Source organism: Crotalus tigris, unplaced genomic scaffold, assembly GCF_016545835.1.
Source record: "Crotalus tigris isolate CLP2741 ecotype Arizona unplaced genomic scaffold, ASM1654583v1 scf7180000020075.792833, whole genome shotgun sequence".
NCBI classification, from domain to species: Eukaryota; Metazoa; Chordata; class Lepidosauria; order Squamata; family Viperidae; genus Crotalus; species Crotalus tigris.
This window is the reverse complement of record NW_024097847.1, coordinates 329077-349403: the sequence shown is the minus strand read 5'-3', so window position 1 is coordinate 349403 and position 20327 is coordinate 329077. Positions and strand designations below refer to the sequence as shown.

Here is a 20327-nt window from a genome sequence, read left to right as displayed (position 1 = left end):
GATCAAGTTTAACATCAATACAACCTCCTTTGTATCACAATCTGTAACAATACCTAACAAAAATAATTGCGGAGTAAATTTTACCCTCCTTCTAAAAATTCTCTGGATATTCCACCATATTTTGATCCAAAATGCTTTTATCTCTCTACATGACCACCAAATATGATAATAGGAAGCCTCCTTATAACCACATCTCCAACATTTAGGTTGCACGTCAGGGTACATGTAAGACATTTTTTGTGGATCAAGGTGCCATCTATAAAACATTTTATAAAAATTCTCCCTTAGATTCTGTGCTTGAGTAAATTTGACATTTCTCACCCAAATAGTTTCCCAGGTGTCCAATGAAACTGGCTCACCAAAGTTCTGCGCCCATCTGATCATACAATCTTTAATTAGTTCCGTTTCTGAGTCCAATTCAACTAAAACCCCATAAATTCTCTTAATGTGGGTTTGTCTTTGATCCTTCAGTTGCTTAATAAGAGCCCAAAAGAAATGCCAGTCAGCTGGAATGTTGCAGCCTCTCCAGGATCTTGTGATTTACATTCAGAGCTTGGCAACTAATTCATATTTATGACGGTCACAGTGTCCCAGGGTCATTTGAAGTGACCAAAACCTGCTGCAGTCACCCAGCAGACGGGGGGAATAAAAACCAAACACCCCCCCCACCCCACCTCTGCTGCCAATCCTCAACACAAATGCTCACAACAATGAAAATCTCGGACAGAAGGAAGAGCACCGCCGGTTGAGCAGGCAGGTGTCTTGCTCAGCTGTGGCTTGAGGGGCACTTTTTTCAGTGCCATTGTAATTTCAAACAGTCACTAAGCGAACTGTTGTAAGTCAAGTACTCCCTGTACTTCATCACTTTTTTTCCCTTTTTGGGGGGGGGTCATCAAGTTTTTGACACCTTTCTAGATGACTAGTGGTAGTCGGATATTGCCATATCCTAAACATGATACAATGGGTGAAAAGGTTGAAAAGCCTTGCTATAATAGCTGTAACGATGGTGCTTATGTAATTTATACAAAAACTCTTTTAAGAACTATAAACCACTAGTTCTGTATCTTATGGTGTTGAAAAATATCTTAAGAATAGTTGCATTGTTTTTAGGCAGAATAGCCACATGTCCTAGAACAAAGAGAGAGAATTGCTTATTTTCATTTCTTTTTTTTTTCTTTAAGATTCTTGCAAAATAAAATTATCCATGAAACAAAAAGCCTTGGTCCAACCACTTTCTCAAAAGCTTTCCTTAAAAAGAGAAGAGAGGTGGAACAGTAGTTATTTAAACCTTTGTGTCCAAGGATGACCAAGAGGGGGCATACCCCTGTCTCTGTCGAGGCTGGAAAGCCCTTTTTTTATTAAAGTATGTCCTTTCCCCCCCCTCCCCCCCAAATCATCACCAAAAGAAATTTTATGGGAAAAGAAGATCTGAGTTGATCTAAGAATTGTGCCTTTAAGTACTTTAACATGCATTGTTCTACCTAAAGCTTTACAGATTATTAAAACAGTTGTTTTGGATAACTGAATTCTGTTATGCAAATATTATGGTATAACTTAATAATATTCCTTTATCAGTATTACTATGATTAAACTGTACTGATCACCATTATGCAAATGGGCAATTATGATTTATCTTTCTTGAACAACAAAGCCCCTCTAGAAATGTTGGTTGATTCATCATCATTGGTAAAGTTCCCCAAAGAATGGCAACAGACACCTCTCTATTTCCCCATTTCCTTTGTATGTGTATTGGAATATGAGCATCCAGTAACTGGAGAATCAACACATTCAGCAGTTACTTACCCATCAGGAATACTTTAAATGTGCTTACATTTTTAATAGGCAAGACTAATTGAAACACTCCCAATAAAGTCTTTTTTCTAAGGGAGATCAAAGAAAATGTTTCATCATAGCCCCAAGCTAATGAATTTCAACCTGCTACTTGCATTAAAGTGCATCATTGTGCTTAGAGGTGTGGATCTTCTTTTCCCTCCCCGTCCCTGCTTACTTAAATTTTAATCCACCATTGGAAGTGAAATTAATTAAAATAAAGGGTTTTATACCCAGGTGCACAGGTAATATTAAGAGTTACTGAAGTGAGATATAAATTATTGCAACAACTTTATAATTAAGCACATTAGATTCTAGATAATCTGCAAGTTTGTCGATCACTAATTCCTTATTATCAGTACAGGTCGGATTATTCTGCAGTCAGAAGGGTCTCATTTGTCTGACCTTATATGTCCCCAGTCTTTCATTGCTCATTTCGAAAAACTCATCTAGTGTAATTTGTGAAAAGTCCTGAATTATTTCCTTTTAGTCCTGCCCGACATTAAATATAAAATGTTAATTACAAGGTGTAAATCTGCGTAATAAGCAACATTGGTGTCCATTACCTTCCTGGTTGAGGTATGGGACAAAAATGATTGGTTAATCATTTATTATTCCAAATTTTCTTTCATTTAAAAGTTATAGTATTCATCTGTGGCTAATGAGTGAAATTTATCATCAAAATCTACTCCACATTTTAAAAAAAAGTAGGTTTCGCTTTCACCCATACGGTTTCATCATAAGATTTGCTTAGGCAGGTAGTACTCCACCTATGGTCGTTTGTTTAACGATAGTTTGAAGTTACAATGGCCTTACAAAAAGCAGCTTATGATCCGCCCTCAAAAATACCACCATTGCATACATAACACATACGCACCCCATAGTCACCTAATAGCAATTTGGGTGTTTGACAACCAACTCTCATTTATGACAGTTGCAACATTTTGCAGCCATGTAATCATGATTTGCAAACTTTTCAGCTATCTTCTGACAAGCAAAATCAATTGGGGAAGCTAGATTCACTGAACAACTGTGTGATTCATGTGACTGAGTGATTTGTTTAATGACCATGGCAAAAATGGCTGTTAAAATCAGGTCCAGTCACATAACTCATTTAATGACCACATTACTTATTGACCAAAATTCCGGGGCAATTGTGATCATATGTCTAGAATTACTTGTATGTTTATGCAAGTAAAATGTGTACTTTTATAAACTATGGAAATAGATTCCTCGATAAAAGAAGACATAATTGGAGTGCTACTCAATATTTCCTGTGGAAAGATTTGAATGTAAGAGAGAGCTTTAAATGCATATTTATCAAAGCACCCACAGAGTGCTAAACAAATACTATATAATGCTGTCAACCAGCACAACAGAGGTGAGATAAACACCCAGAGGCAGTTGAATTTGAAAGCCATTATTTTATTGGTATCCCACTTAGCTCTACTGATTTAATAACTCTTTGTACAGCAAATAATTTATATGTAATCGGGTGAGTTTGAACAAATTGCTGTTTTTATTACTTACGACTGTGAGACCATTCTTGTTCATAGCGATTGATTCAAAGCCTCAGCCTAAGTCAGTGTTTTCTGCTTTACCTAAGGCTCCTCATTTTTCAGTACTGACAATTTAAATAGTGAACCTCTGATGCCTCCTCTATCCATCATGCGCTTGTTGGGTTAGATGTTATACTGTCCAGGAATTTGCATCCCACTGATAAAATGTCAACAGGTGTCACCTTTACCAAGCCATTCTTTCTGCCATTGTCTTGCTACCCTATTCAAGTGATTAGAATATTCATGAGGGAGAGTAGGGCTCAAATGGAGATTCTACCTGCAGATGTTAATCTGGGTGGACAAATGTCAATTCCCATTTGTATCAGTTCATATAATGGGGCATTCATTTGCCTTACAAAAGGTTTCTTTTCCTTTCCCTCTCCAGGTACAGTTACAAGCGGGAATGGAGAATTTGGTGACTGGAGTGCCTTCAACCAAACTGCTCCATGCCCAGCTGCTCCAGCTGGAGACGTCTTCAGTAGCTCTGCTCAGCCAGCTGCTGAACTCTTTGGCAGCTCTGGTCAGCAGGTTCTTGGCCAGTCTCCAGCTGCTGCAAATTCTGCTGACATGTTTGATTTGATGGGTACCTCCCAAGCCACAATGACCTCTTCTCAAAGCATGAATTTCTCCATGATGGGCTCTAACACTGTCAGCATTAATCTACCTATGTCAAGGTCACAGGTATGTAATTGTTCTGCAAGCCATTAATGACCATTTTGTCCATGTTTGAAATGGTGTCTGAATAATTTAATACTCAGCTTATTTTATCTCTGTGTTGGGTGTTTTCTAACCTATTTTGCTGTGATCATTATTCTTTGAGATTCATTTAAGTAGGGAAAAAAAGTCATTCTAGAGCAGCAACATATTGTAGAATTTCTAGCTGTAACTTTTTAACAATTCAGAAGAAGTGTCAGTTGTTTCCTGTATTAGAGTTTGAAGAGGGATTAGCTCAATTACAAAATATTAGTCCTTTAGTTAGGTAAATTTCCATCTAATTTAAAAAAATTTCAAAAATAATTGGAGAAATCAAATATGTGGATGGGAAAAAGAAGAGGATTTTTCTGAGTTTTTGGTCTTGGCATAAATTAATGATTCAGTTTCAGAATCTGAAGAATTGGGAAGGACTTTAGACTCATGTAGACCAACCACTTGCTCAGTGTAGGATTCACCAAATTCTTTCTGATTGATGACTAAAAAACCTTGTAGTTTTATCCCATTGGTTATTCCTCTCTGAAGCAATAAAGAATGTCAAATTCTTCTATTGTGAAAAAGAAGTCAATTCCCTTTCAGATATTTGAAAACTGTTATCATATTGCTACTTGGACATCGGTTCTACAGGCTACACATATTCAAGTTTTTTAATTGTCTCTCATAGAATTTGGTTTCCAGATCCCTTACTATCTTAGTAGCCTTCCCCTGAATTAGATCAGGGGCCTTCAAACTTGGCCCTTTTATGACTTGTGGACTTCAACTCCCAGAATTCCTTAGCCAGGCACGCTGGCTGAGGAATTCTGGGGGTTGAAGTCCACAAGTCATAAAAGGGCCAAATTTGAAGACCCCTGAATTAGATTGGTCAATGTCCTTTGTGATCTGTGATCTCATACTGTGCGAACTTTGTAGGTTATTCCTGTGTCAAATTCTAGACCAGTGTTTCTCAACCTTGACAATTTTAAGGCATGTGGACTTCAACTCCCAGAATTCCACAGCCAGCAATGCTGGCTGTGGAATTCTGGGAGTTGAAGTCCACATGCCTTAAAATTGTCAAGGTTGAGAAACATTGGTCTAGACCATTAAAGCAATGAATGTCACAACTCTAAAAATATCTTTTCAATGTTTTCAGCCTTTACAAAGTGTTAATCCAATGATACAGAAACCTAATCCACTATATAATCTGGGCACAGAGATCGTCCCCAAAAATGTAAGCAAAACTCTGCCTTCGACTTGGTCCGATCCCAGCGTAAATATCAGTTTGGACAATTTAGTTCCTGGTATGCAGCCTTCAAAACCCCAGCAACCGTCACTGAACACAATGATTCAGCAACAGAGTAAGCAACCATTCTCCCCTATCTGTTCATGCATGTTTCTAAAACAGGTCCCTCTGAATGGGTTCGTGTAGGATTAAAATTATCTTCATTTAGAAAATATTTCATCTGACTTCAGTTTCAATGCTTCGACTCTTTTCTCTCAGTAGAGCTCATGTTACATTTCAAATAAATGTAGGGCTTTGCCAGTTCAGTAGTAAATTGTGATTTTGCACCCAGAAGGGACCAAATGCAATCTCAAGAAGGGGAAAAAAAAGATCAAATGCTGATTCTTCTGGCTGGCAAACTGCTTCCAGTAAAAATAGGCAGTATTGAGAGGAATTGAATAAGGGCCTGATGATCTTTTCATGCTCCCTTTAAAGCTTGTAGCCACCTAAACCAGTGGTTCTCAACCTGTGGGTCGGGACCCCATTTGGGGTCAAATGACCATTTCACGGGGGTCGCCAAACAAGGCTGTCCGCCATTTTTCCCCCTTTTCTTTGGCCATGCCCCTGGCACCCGGTGATGTATAAGTGGTTGGGGGTCACCACAACATGGGGAACTGTATTATGGGGTCGCGGCATTAGAAAGGTTGAGAACCACTGACCTAAACATAGACACATTTATGCAGGCAGTCCTCGACTTAACGACCACAGTTGAGCCCAAAATTTCTGTTCAATCGTCACATGAATTTGGCCCCAGTTTACGACCTTGCTTGCCACAGTTGTTAAGTGAATCACTGCAATTATCAAGTTAGTAACACGGTTGTTCAGTGACTCTGGCTTCCCATGGACTTTGCTTGTCAGGAGGCCGCAGAAGGTGATCACATGAGCCCAGGATACTGCAACCATCATAGATATGAGTGAGTTGCCAAGCATCTGAATTTTGACCCTGGGGATGCTGCAATGGTCTTAAGTATGAAAAATGGTCATAAGTCACTTTTTTCAGTGCTGTTGTAGCAGTTACTAAGCGAACTGTTGTAAGTCAAGGACTATCTGTATAGGGAAAGAATAGACCAGTGTTTCTCAACCTTGACAATTTTAAGGCATGTGGACTTCAACTCCCAGAATTCCACAGCCAGCAATGCTGGCTGTGGAATTCTGGGAGTTGAAGTCCACATGCTTTAAAATTGTCAAGGTTGAGAAACACTGGAATAGACAGTGGTGCAAAAGGAGTCTGGATTAAGGAGTGTTGGAAAATGAGAATGACACTTATTCAGGAACTACTGATTAGAGTTAATTGATTCCCACAACTGCTGTATTCTGCTGTACAATGTAAATTAGTAGTACTCAACTGTTATGTGGTTGGTTGATTTGTGTTAGCTTTAACGTATTTTTAAATGTTGGAAATATGCACAACATCGTCATGAATGATATTTACAAATATCAGAAAGTGATAATTCCTTATTTCTCTGTTTTGGATCTGAACCTTTTGTATTACACCAGTATGCAGTGTGGTTTTCCAAGACAAGTTTAATTGTTAGTAATGAGATGATGTCAGCTTGAAACCTCACGAAGTGTAGCCATCTTAATCTAGTGGCGTATTTACTTCTTTTGTCAACCTCTTTTCCCAAACACCTGGGAAATCCCAAATCCATCTCTCCAGGCAATAATTGCTCTTCTTTCTAATGTCGTCCAGTCAGAGATAAGAGAAATTCAAGCAGAAAAGGAAATAAGGTTTTTTTTCCAGTGAGGTTAGGAATGTGCTATAGATGTAGATCACTAAACATCAACATACATTGACAGGGATTTTGATAAGGGAATAGCTGAAATTTGTACATAGGAAAGCTACAGGAAGAAGTTAATACTACATAATGTAGAAATGTATTGAATGATGGTCTAAAGGTTGTGACTCAAATTTTAATTTATTTGAAGCTTTGATTTGAAGACATCTCCAAGGAAAAGAGAACGAAAGATTGCCTTAAATAAGTAAGACAGTAAACATTTAAAATGCTTTACTTAAACCACATTTTTCTTCCAGATATGCAACAACCTATGAATGTGATGACTCAGAATTTTGCAACTTTGGGCCTCAACTCACCCCCCAGCATGATGCCTCTTCGGCCTCCAGCAAACCCATTGATGGGCAGCCCTGTTCCCGTGGGGATGGGAATGCCTACTGCAATGACTAGCACAATTGGGATGGCTTCCATGGGAGGCCCTAGCCCTATAGTGAACCAGGGCATGATGGGAATGAATATGAACATGGCAATGCCAACTGCTGGAATGGGTTTGTCAGGTACGATGGGCATGGGAGTTTCTAATATAGCTGTGGCATCCTCTATCACTCCTGGAACTGTGCCACCTAAGCAAGATGCCTTTGCCAACTTTGCCAATTTTAGCAAATAAAGATAATAAACCAATCAGATCGAATGAAGGATTTTAGCTGCACAAATAAAGCTGGGATAAGGGTGGAAAATGCTGATCAAATGCTTTTTTTTCTCCTTCTTTTTATTGCTTATTTTAAAGGAATCCACATACGAATCCAAAGGTCATTTTTTTTGAACTCTAAAACTACTTTTGTTCAAGTTTCGGAATTGAATGTTCTTCCAGTGAATCGACACTGCAATGTCTAGGCCATGTTTTATAATGGGACAATTCAAAGCTTTTCTGGTAGCAGCAACAGTTTTAACTTCGAAACTTATGGGAAGAATGGAATTTGGGGGTAAATACGTGTGAAACTAATTTTATACTTGATTTTTTCCCCCCTTGGAATCTGTTTTATCTTAATTGGATCCATTCCTTTTCCTACCACTGAGTCAAATTTGAAGTCAAAGTATGCTGATCAATTTTTTTATAAGAAAATATATATATATATTTTTGTCCAAAATGGCTTACATGTGTGATTATGGCTAATTCAAAGAGACCTGGAATGTATATATACTTTTGCTACTCTTCCAGCAACACTGCTGTACTATCCAAATTTTTATTATAGATCTCTTCGAGCAATTCGCCTACGAGTAAAACTGGGGCAGGGAGGGAGGTTCCTGCAAGGTTCTGCTATATAATATTCAGTGCAGGACTGATGGAAACATTCTCCAGAACTGCTACATGGTTTCCTTTTGGAGAACTCTATGTATAATTTGGAATTCTTTTTAAAAAATTGTTTTCTGCAGTTCTGCATCAGCGGCCAGTGACATATTCCCTAGCATTCTCTGGGGTTATTGTTTACATCACCGATAGTCAAAAGGCAGCAATATTTATTCTTTCTTTCCTTCTTGCAACCTTACAAAAAAAAAAAAAATACCAGGAGGACTGTCTTTTAAGTTAATGGTAATCATCTTCAAACATTTTGTCAAGCCAATAGCATTAAATTTTAGATTTTATACAATTGTTGGCTTTGTTTTATGTAAATATGGCCTTAGCAATTGCAGAATCCAATAGAGAGGAGTTAAATATATATAAATATATATTATTATTATTATTATTATTATTATTAAAGGAAACCTGTAGCAGTCAGATTTTATGAATCAAATGAAAATAAAGGAAGTGAATGAATGAATCAAATATTTTTTCCCCTTTACCTGTTTAAAAGAAATCCTCCATTTAGGATCACCCACATATCATGATTTTTGATCTGGCATGTAGAAGTTCAATTTATGTTTGCAAAGTCAGGGCTGCTACTGAAATAAGTACTATATTCTAGGTATTAAAACTTCATTGCTTCCCCCTTTCTTCTGTTGGTTACTTTATTTTTTTATTGTTCCTATTAAATTGCTTAAAATTTATTTCCATTGTACTCATAATGTTCTGTTATGCATAACATTAAAGTGTTCATTAAAAGCACTGTTGGGGCTGTTCTTCCTTTCATTCCATTTGATGTTTATAAGAGCAGTTGGGAGGAATAAGGATCATTTGGGTAAAATAATGTTTATAAATAATTTAAAAATGTTTAATGACTTCTTATCACCCACCTTTTCTATCCAACTCTACTGTTAAAAATTAAAAATGAAGCAGCCAAGATATCTTGACCCACTCCAGCCTTGCTAATGCTCCATCTACAACATTTCTAATTAGGCAGAAATTCATGTACTTCAGCTAAGTGGTAATGAAAAGTGATTCATTTGCTGAATAAGAGATGAGAGTGAGTGTAATTAGCTGACTGTGGTTTTTAATCTTTCAACAATTCAGTGTGTTTAAATTAGTTTCATAAAATAGGAGCTTTCAAGTGTTGTTACATCAAAGTAATCAAGACAAGCTTTACTGGCTGAGCAGGACAGGTCTTCAGTTCCAATTTTGAAATCCTTGAACTTTTTGTGGGAATTGTCTTCATAACTTCGCCTTGTGACAGATGTTGAGAAGCAGAAAAAGAAAGAAAGCATGCAAATAGAACATGAATTGCAAGTGATGGCAGCAGATGGGTTCCATGTAGGAATGAAGAAGGTTTTTAACCACTAGGATGGCATGGTACCAAAATCTAGGAATATGGTCTCTATACAATAAAAGATCAGGTTGAGTCCCTTTAAACTAGAATGTTTTGCAAGAAATGTGGAACCAAGCTGGGCTGAACCTGGACTAGATTACTGTTTTGGAACCACATTGTGAAACCTGTCAAGTATTTTGGTAGAAGTATTACAGTTTGATTGTATCCTGCTGTACCCTTTCCGTGGCCACTGAGACACGTAACAATATATGCAGGGCAGGTGGGAAGCATAAAAGCAAAATCATTGGCAGCTTTTCACATTGGAGTCTCTTCAAACCTGGCCAACAGGTACTAGACTTCAATATGATTATGGAATATGTTTCTGCAAATATCCAAGGAAGGAAGTGGAATGCAAATATAGAAACTAAGAACTTGGGTACGTTTCCCTTTCGTATGATGTTGTGAATATTTTTCATGGATAGTGGGATTCAAAATAGATAGATTTGTTTGTTTGAATTCTCTTCTCCCCCCCCCCCCCGGACAATTGAATGTTTCAAGTAATCCAGCCCCCAAATGCTGTTCTAAGAAAAAAGAAATAGCAAAATGGAATAAACTTTCAGGGGCAAGTGATGGCATATATTTAATTAGGGGAGTATTAAATCCATCACTAAAGTCCATCTTCTATTCTGATGCCAGAAGACCCCAAAAATAGATTCTTTCCCAGGAATGCATTGGACAGAAATTAATAAGAAACTTACGGTATATTTCCGACACAGAATTCTCACAGAAAGTGTAGGCCACAGTGGTATTGATCACTGAAACTATGTGCATCATTCTTTACAGAAAACAATCTATATTTTGCCATTTCAAACAATAGCTAATGAATCAATAAAAGATTTATTGGTAATATGATAATGCAACATATTCTAACAGATAATGATGTCTAAAGCTACTAAATGAGTATGGGTGGCAGCATCTGTTTTATTGTGATCCATCAACAAAGAACTGCCTAATGTTTTCTATGGAAAGAAGGAACAAAAAGGACAGATTTATCAATAAACAGCTTGGATAATGTGAGCTGTCACCCTGTGCTTGGGTGACAATAACAGTAAGAAAGCCTCTTCCCTCAAACCCCCCTCCCCAACACCCACCCACCCACCCACCCCCCACTTCTCAGGGTTTAGATTTCTAGAGATTGCAGGAAATTGAACTGTTTGGCTATGCATTCAGTCTGAAGATCAACAATAATGATCCTAAATGCTAATTATGAAAGTCTTTTTTGAAAGCAGATAATTATATAGCCAGCAGCACCATCACGTTTAAAAATATTGTCAGACTTGGGGATCTCAACATTTGTATTCTTCCCTAGTAAGGAAAAGATTGGCTAGAACTGAGCATGCTCGGTAACAATAGAAATCTGACTGACTCAGGATTGACCGTAATCGGAGGAGAAATAACAGTTGAGTATTTTGGAAAAGAGTAACAACAGCAACATTTTCTTTAACATTCTGCACATTTTGATACATGTTATCTTGTAAGTGAGTTTAACTATTGCTTGGTTCTGGTTTAATATTTTAATATATTCTTTGGAACTGCAAAATGAGATTTTTTTTAAAGTTATAAGTAATTTGATCCCCAATTTAAATATCGACTCACAAAATAAATTTGATCCCCAGTAACTCTGGGAAAACCAATACTTTTCAGGTTTTCTCAGGGTGGCAAAGATGTCTCTGAGTTCTGTCAAGGACGGAACATTGACTTGGTAATGAATTTTCATGCAGGAAGAAAAGACAATCACAAAAATGTTGGTAGTGGAAAGTCAGCTAATTACAAGTTTAATACAGAGTACAAGAACCTTTTGCGTAATCTGCATAAACATTGGCCTAGCATGCATTCTTCAAAACCTCTTAGGTTTTGTGATTCCAAAGGAAACAAAGAGTTACATTAACATCCTACCTATTTGGGGTGGGAATGTGTATTAAAGTCAGAAGAAGTTGGCCATTTTCTTGAGATTTGAAGCTAAATCAGTATCTGATGTTGTAGTATCAGTCAACTAGAAATCTACTTATGAAAGTGGAACTATTCTTCTAATTTTGTGGATTTTCACAAGAAAAGAGCCAGGCCGTTTATACCAGTATTTCTCCACCATGGCAACTTTTAAGATGTATGGACTTCAATTCTTCAGCATGCTGGCTGGGGATTTCTGGAAGCTGAAATTGACACATCTTAAAGCCACCAACATTGAGAAATCCTGATTTACAACACTTTGCTATTATGAAAAAGCAATTTAAATTGCAGATGGGATTGGATTTGAGATTTAAAAAAAAACAGTTGGCATTCTGGACATTTTAGATCATGATTTTGTTTTCTATATAGAAGTTCGTCTTCTATTTCCTTCCTTGGAGATAATCAGAGAATGACGTTCAACAATTGTACATGGCTATTCATATTGTGATATTTCTTGTGCTTCTTGCAATTTAAGTACTAGTTATACTCAGTGATTATGTTTCCAGCAAGATACAACAAATTCTGTCATCTATAACTGCCAAATATATTCATGTATCGTATGTTTCTTTAATGGAGCTGTAGCTGTTACCATGATAATGATCAAGTGCAACACTTTATTTAAAGAGTTCTGACAAGGTAGTATGACATGAAAATGCATGGAACAGAATGCTGTGTCTTACTTAAAACCCATTAAAATGGAACCAGATTGCAACTAAAATTTCTCAGAGTTGATGCTCCTAGTATAAAAATGGAGCAGACCATTTCAGAGAAAGGATTTTTTACCTTGCCTAGCAGAAAACAACAGTGACCTAACATTTCATGTATAATTAATTACAAGATGTGGTTTAGACTCACATCTAGCAATTTGGACATTATTCCTCTTTCCTGAAACTTTCAGAGCCCACATCATCCATTCGTGGTTTGCAGTGAAGCATGCACCCATATATAAGATGTACCTTACTTCCACAAAGAGATAGGAATTGAATGTAGCCTTAGGCAAATTCCTCTGGAAGGATTGGCCTGCTGCAAGTTCCTTCAACTTTTTTTAAAAAATGAACTTCCTAAGTAGTGCAAGTTGCCAGTGGCCTCTTTCTTCTATTGCAAGCTTTGATGGGTAACTTCCAGGGCTCTTAGAAGACTCCATGCCACCTCTGACCCTCAGGCAAGAAATATACCATTCAACCATTTCACAGTGCTGAGTTCCACTTGTATATACAATGGTACGAAGAAGGCAAACAGTAACATTTCATTCGATGTGCTAAAGATCTCTTAGAAATCCCATGAGTTTTATGATTCTAATGATTATAAAAAAGGCAAAAAAAAATACAGGGTACCATAAGGTTCTAGTTTAGTAATTAACCAGCTCTTTTAATAGACCTCAATTGATTTATTCCAGAATAAAGAGCGCACACACACGCACACACGCATGCATGCATGGAAAGATATATAAACATTTTAAGATAAAGCTACATTCGACATCTGGGAACCTCTGAACAGCTGGCTACCTAATGAATATGCATCTGCTTAAGAGGCTGTAGTCCATTAATAAACCAATAGATATAAAGCAGAAACCATCTTTGTCAGCTTCAAATGAGATTGGATGCAATGTGCTGTGAAGTGTCATTGTCACATTGAATTGGGCTGCCGAGGTTAACAACCAGCTCTGACGCCCACACCTTTGTGCTTGCAAACAAAGCTCCATTTCTCCTCCATTGCAAAGCAGAGCTAGTAAAGAGGAGATCTTTTTGGCTGAATTTCATTTTACTTTTCTAAATTTTCTGATGCCTAGTTCTGTGATGGATACGGGATTCCTTTCCATGGAGACTTTCCACTTCCTTTGCATTACTAAAAACTGGTCCTGCATTTCAGAAAAACAAAACAAAAAAACCAAACAGCAGCTAACTTTAGTAGTGCAAATTAAATAACACTTTTAGCATTCCACTGTACGAATAAATCGATTGCTCAATCGATACCTGATCCCAGGAACAGTATATTTGTGGAGGCAACTGAGGCACTTTTATTCTTATTTTCTTCTGAAGTGCATGTATACTATTCCATATCATAGAAGAGGCGCTGGTGCCAGCATCTTTTCACTATGCTATGAACAGTATCTATTGTGGATGTGTGGGTGTATGTGCTTCTTTTCATAATCTCAGTAAAATTTCACATAGACTTGATGATTCTGTCCATTGAATTGTGTCCAGTTCTTGATGATTTTATGGACCAGGTCTCTCCACCTTTTCTGATCTTGTACAGCTCCCTTCAACTCTTTTATACTCTGTATGGTGTCAGCTTTGATGGTGTCTAGCCACTGGGGTTTTTGGCGGCCTCATTTCCTTTTAGCACTGACCATTCCAAGCATAACTGCCTTTTCCAGTGAGTTTGATTGCATGACAGTGAAGCGGAATTTTGTGATTTTTGCCTTCCAGCGATACGTCTGGTTTTATATGTTCCACTACTTACTTGTTTATCATCTTTGCTGTCCAAGGAATGTACTGGAGCCTTCTGCAACACCACAGCTTAAATGAGTCAATTTTCCTCCTGTCTAGTTTTTTTTTAAATAATCCAACTGTCACAACCATAGGTAGCTACGGAAAACACAATACAGGTAGTCCTCAACTTACAACAGTTCATTTAGTGACCATTCAATTACAATGGCACTGGAAAATGTGACTTATGACTCTTTTTCACAGTTATGACCTCATGATCAAAATTCAGATAGTTGACAACTGGTTCATATGCATGCTGTGTCCCAGGGTCATGTGATCATCTTTTGTGACCTTCTGACAGGCAAAGTCAATGGGGAAGCCAGATTCACTTAACGACTGGGTTACTAATTTATCAACTGCAGTGATTCACTTAATAACCAAGGCAAGAAAGGTCGTAAAATGGGGTAAAATTTACTTAACAAATATCTTCCTGAACAACAGACATTTTGGGCTCAATTGCAGTCATATATCGAGGACTACCTGTAGTACAGATTAATTCCCAGGTTGATGTTTTCCCATACTCAAATCGCATTCAACACCACTGCGTGACCTAGTCTGATTTGATACTTTATTTCTGGTCTGTATTTACTGCTTTGATCAATCTGCGATCCTAGGAAAATGAATTCTTGCAGGCGTTCAATTTCTTTTCCTTGTCTTCATGATCAATCCTATTTTGACATTTCCATTCCTCCCAGCGGTCATGAGATGGTCCTTTTGATGTTCAGCAGGAAGACAAATTTCTTCCATTTCTTTAATCCTTTTGATCAGACGTTTCAGACCTTTTTTCAGCTTTGGGGAGGTGAATTGTATTGTCAGCATATCAAAGAACGTTGAGGTTCTTTCCTCCAAACTTTAGTCAACTTTTCAGGCCAGCTCCAACCAAACATGTACTTCAGTTTTCCAATGTTTTTCACATAGACACTAATCAACGTGATTCAAATTTTCTTTTCTGGTTTTACTTTCTGGCTACAGCATAAAGGCATATTTTAATAATAAGGTAGCCAAAGATCCAGCCAAGAAAATGAAATAAAAAATACTTTAGAACTGAATTGTGTCAAGGTCGCTCTCTAATACTTGCCAGCTTACTCTCTAAACTGAGTCCTTAGAGCAGATTGAACTAAAGGTGTAGAAAAGTGCTAAAGGATTTGAACCCCCTGTGTTCTCCAGACTAGTCTGTTTTTCAGGACCATCCTATTCAGACTGGAACAGTCTACTGCAGGGGTGTCAAACTGCTGGAGGCCGTGCCCACCCTAGCTCCGGCAATGCGAAAAAAATCACAATACGTCACGACACGTCACGTGACACGGCGAGTTTGACACCCATGGTCTACTGGATAATCCAAGATCCTTCTTCTACTAGAAGATTTATTTTTAGAAACTATTAGTCTGTTTCCAGAACACTCATCTGGCAATTAGCAGCTGAAAATAGTAGCAAATTCTAACAAAATTTTAAATGGTATTTTGAGGTGGAGTAGAAGGGAAGGAAAAAAGTAAATCTAAAGCGATGGCTTATTGATCAGCCGAATGGGACAAGGCTGAACTTCAACAGAACAAATTATTATCTCTTTTTGGAATGAAATTGTTTATATTAAGCTTGTGACATTTCTCTTCCTATTTATCTTTGATGAAATATTGGGGTCTGAGAATTTGGATGTTTGTGTGTGTGTGTTTGGATGTTTGTATACACATACATAGGAGAAAGTCAACCAGAAAAAGAAGGATGGAATTGATTGATTATCAATTAATTATATTGAATATTATTTTTCTTCTGTTTGGTTTAGATGGGAAGGTTACAATCAGCATAACATCGCAGTTGATACTGTTCTAACCTTTGTCTCTGGGAAAGCAGTGAAAAAGTTCAAAAGAAGTCCTTCAATTGAGCACATACGTGGGATAACGTCTCTGTGTTTTCCCAAAGCTAAAATAGAGCCTTTCCTATATGCTTTTGTTCCACAAAAGAGAAAAAAGGTATGCCTACTTTATAGAGTGGTCCAATACCCATCTCATAACTAAAATGATGTAGTTACTGGCTACTTTCAGGCCTTCCCTTTACCAAAAAACTCCAGATCAATTTTCCATAACCTGGTGACCTGTAGATTTGTGAAAACTTACCTTAATGTAACAGTGGGAACTATCCAACCTCTTTATCCAGAACTTAGACACACGGCCACTCAAGTGGGTAAGATTCTGAATGCAGAAATGGAAATTTAGTTTCTTGATTTCCCCACTATAATTGGTTTATTAATGACAGCATTTTAATGATCTGTTTAAAATAAATAAACCATTCTCACCATTTCAAAGGTTTTTTTGTGAGGCTCAGCTGATATTAAAATAGCACCAACCTTATGTGCTTTTTCAGCAAGTGACCTAATTAGTTAATAAAGTAATTGAATATTAAAAAGGATGTTGCAAGTGATTAAAATTTAAGAGCCTTCAGAACATTATTAAAGCTATAAATCATACATCACTGTTTTAATTTGCATAGCTATGGAATTACTAATGGTCCCACATGAATATGGTACTTGGCAATTAGTCTTTTATACAAAATGTTGGCAATGCCAGGATAGTTTACCAAAATTGTCTCTTCTGAATATATTTTTGGGCTAATTTCTGGTTTGAATGGACACTGGGGGTGACGGGGAAGGTTACTTTTTAGGGATTCAGATCCTCAAATGGCAAAGAGTCCCGTTATGTTCTTTTATGTGTTTGGACAAGGTATCTCAAATGACATTTCTCTGAATCCCCTTGACATTGATTAATTCACAGCCACAGCTGTGAATAAGGACATGATCTCTGCTATGCTTTCATTTTGCTTAGGATGTGTAGCTGGATTTCCCAAGACAGCCCTTGAAAGTCTGTGTTGGTGAAGTACCAGCAAGATAGCCCACAGAGCTGCCAACAACTTTGTTTCATGCCATTCAGTGCAACTGGAGGCCTATTGTCCTTAATGAAACTGTAGCTCACAATGTAGGCAAGTTTTCTTCAAGCTCTGTCATTTCCTGCCTGTTCTTTCTAGGATCAGGGGCGAGGTTTTCAAGGGGAGATTTATGCATATTGTTTGTGACTTCTATGCATTACAGCTATTTCCAACTTAGTGTAATGTTCCAGTAATGTTGCTATGGGTACCAGAGGCATCCCCTTTTATATCTGTATTTATTGGTTATCTGTAGATTTCACCTTTTCTCCTGGAGCTCAAGGGGTGACATGCATGGCACTCCCTCCATCATTTTTTTCCTACTCCTCCTCAATAGAGAGATTGAGCTGTGAAACAATGCCTGCCATCCAGCAACACATCGCAGCCCTCCAAAGGGAATATGCATCCCCCTCAAAGTGATGTAGCCAGCCGGTTTGACGGAAGTCCAAGGATCATGTGCTGCATTTGGACATGCAGACCAACAATGCACCCTGACCCTCTCCGTGCAATTAGACATTGTTTCTGCAGGAGAGCCCCTTCTGCACTGAGATTTGTTCCCCTTCAAAGAAAAGCCTAGACCAGTGGTTCTCAACCTTTTTAATGCCGCGACCCCCAACCGGTTGTAAGTCGAGGACTACTCAACTGTTGCAGCACCATTTGCAGAATGGGACTTTTGGCGGGCTCAGCAGGGCAGAGACAGCCTGGACAATTCCTATTGGCTTTTGAAAGCCAATAGAAGTAGACTCTATTCAAGAGAGTCTATTCTATTGGCTTTCAAAAGCCAATAGAATAAAAGGGAGTAGCACAGCTAAGGAAAAGGGGGAAAAAATGGCGGACTGCATTGTTTGGCAACCCCCGTGAAATGGTTCCCGACGCACAGGTTGAGAACCACTGGCCTAGACGCACTTGATTTCAAATCACTGCTCCATGGTTTTGCGGAACAATACATCAGCATACTTCCTTGTTTTGTTATTTTATGGGCCTATTAATCAGGCAAAATGTTACCCAAAATGTCATCCTCTAACCTGAATGCTGAAGGGGAATGTGAGGATCTAGATGTCTTCTCATCTCTAATTGGTGCTTAATTGCTCACTCCTCCAGTGGGATGAATCTGGCTTGCACACCCATCTTCTGCTCTCCTTCTGAATCTCTCGTGATGAAAAAAGGTTGCACTCCAGGCATGTTGCATCGTATCATAAACTTGAAGCATCGAAAGCCTAACAACGATTCCTGTTTACGCGCCCTCCTATTCCCAATGTGATATTGAGCGGCTATTTTGGTTTTGCACAGTGAGTGCATTTCATTTTGAAGAGCTTACAGGGCCAGAAGCTACAGGCAGTTGCCTTCTCCTTGAGATGCCTGCCTTCCTCTGCCTGGCTTGATGAAAGCCAATGCTTCTTGTTCATTAGCTAATAACAGCAGACAAAGGCAAAGCCCAGAGTCAGAGGAGTTGCTAGAAAACGGTTTGCACCCGGTATGCCTCGGTGCACTGAAGCTCTGCAAGCCCTGGCTTAAAGCTGAAGTTTTAATTAGCTAGCAGTCTGATAGAAGAAGCAAACGCTAAGAACCTCTAGCCCAGGGAAGAATGATAAGTTCCCTACTCCCTTTGAAATAAATTAATTCCCACGATCTGGCACTATAAGGAAGTCATTTGCCAAGACGATAGGATCAAAACTTGTACACATCTAAATCAGATAAGAGCCACCACAACAGCCGAGGACTTCAGTATTAAAGAAGTTGCCAGGTCCTATTTGAATCAATCCAAATTCGGCACCTTTTTCATTTCCAAAAAGTAGTAAAATTCATCGTTAAGGATGAAAATAGGTTGGCATATTGATAGTTTTTTTTTACTTTATTTACAGAGGGGAGGGCTATCCAATGGCAAAGTGAATGCCATTTCTATTACCCCCCCCTACACACACACACACACACACACACACACACACATCCAGTCATCTCATTAGCCGGGTGATTCATCCTGGGGGCAGGGATGCCTTAATATCACCCATCTCAATGACACAATTAGAAGAGTGGCAAAATTGACTTATTTGACTGGAGAAAGGATAATAGGTGCATTTATTAACGATTGAAAGCCCTGTATGGACTTTTTGCTGAAAAAAGAAAAACAAACTTGTGATTTATGCGATTAGAAAGTGTAGTTTATGGAAAGAAGGAGCTATGTTGTAACCTATGGCAGTGTGTGTGCTTAAAATATAAATGTAACTGCTGTTAAGAAGCCCCCTTCTTTTTAACTTTTTCTTTCTTTGCACTTTTTCATGTACTTACATTTTTTTTACTTTTCTTACTTTTCTTTCAAAATGTTGTATTCTTTTAAAATTTATTTAATAAAAAATGTATATAATACATATAATACCTATATCTATCTATCTATCTATCTATCTATCTATCTATCTATCTATCTATCTATCTATCTATCATCTATTAATATCACTCATCCTGCATCTAAGCTATTTTTGCACAAATGTCACAGGCAGGGAGCAACTAATAGATCCCATGTTCTATGGTAGCCGTACCCCCCCCCCCCGCAAATATTTCTTAATATCTACACCACTCGGGCTTCCCATGCAAGTACCAGGAGACACAAGGATGGCCAAGATATTGGAACTTTGATATGATAGTTTCTTGGCAAATGTAGAATAATTCTCCTGGCTGGGAATTTTAAACCTCTGGTCATATTAAAACCTTATGCTAAATATAAATAACTATATTTAGTTGTATCTATACTAAAAAAAATGAAAAGAAACACTGAACAACATATTAAATATACCTTCTATAACAGCTAAATCTAGGAGGAGGAGGAAGAGGAGGAGAAGGAGGAGGGGAGGGAGGGAGGGAGGGAGGGAGGGAGGGAAAGCCAAGATACAAGTAAACAAAAGCTAACTGAAATTAAAGAAACCCAAAATGTCTCTAGGGTTTTCAGTAGGAACGGCCAGTCTGCAGCACATGATCTACAGATGGTACAAAAATGTGAAATGAATTAAAGAAGCCGAGGATGTTAGTTTAGGGTTCCACCACCCTCCCATGAGGATGTGTCTATTCTGGGCAGACTGGACCTGCATTTGGATGACAGCAATCCATGGAAGTCGCACTAATCACAATATCTACTTCTAAACTAACTTCTGCAC

General features: G+C 38.1%; 1 protein-coding gene across 1 annotated transcript in view; it reads left to right on the top strand.

Moving 5' to 3' along the window:
- Positions 1-9195, top strand: part of CLINT1 (clathrin interactor 1) — an 80755-nt gene extending 71560 nt beyond the window's left edge. The window contains exons 10-12 of the mRNA XM_039365475.1: positions 3775-4070; positions 5230-5434; positions 7391-9195. Coding sequence (XP_039221409.1) covers positions 3775-4070; positions 5230-5434; positions 7391-7758 — 869 coding nt within the window. The 3' untranslated portion in view covers positions 7759-9195. The remainder of the gene's footprint in view (positions 1-3774; positions 4071-5229; positions 5435-7390) is intronic.
- The last annotated feature ends 11132 nt before the right edge of the window (positions 9196-20327 follow it).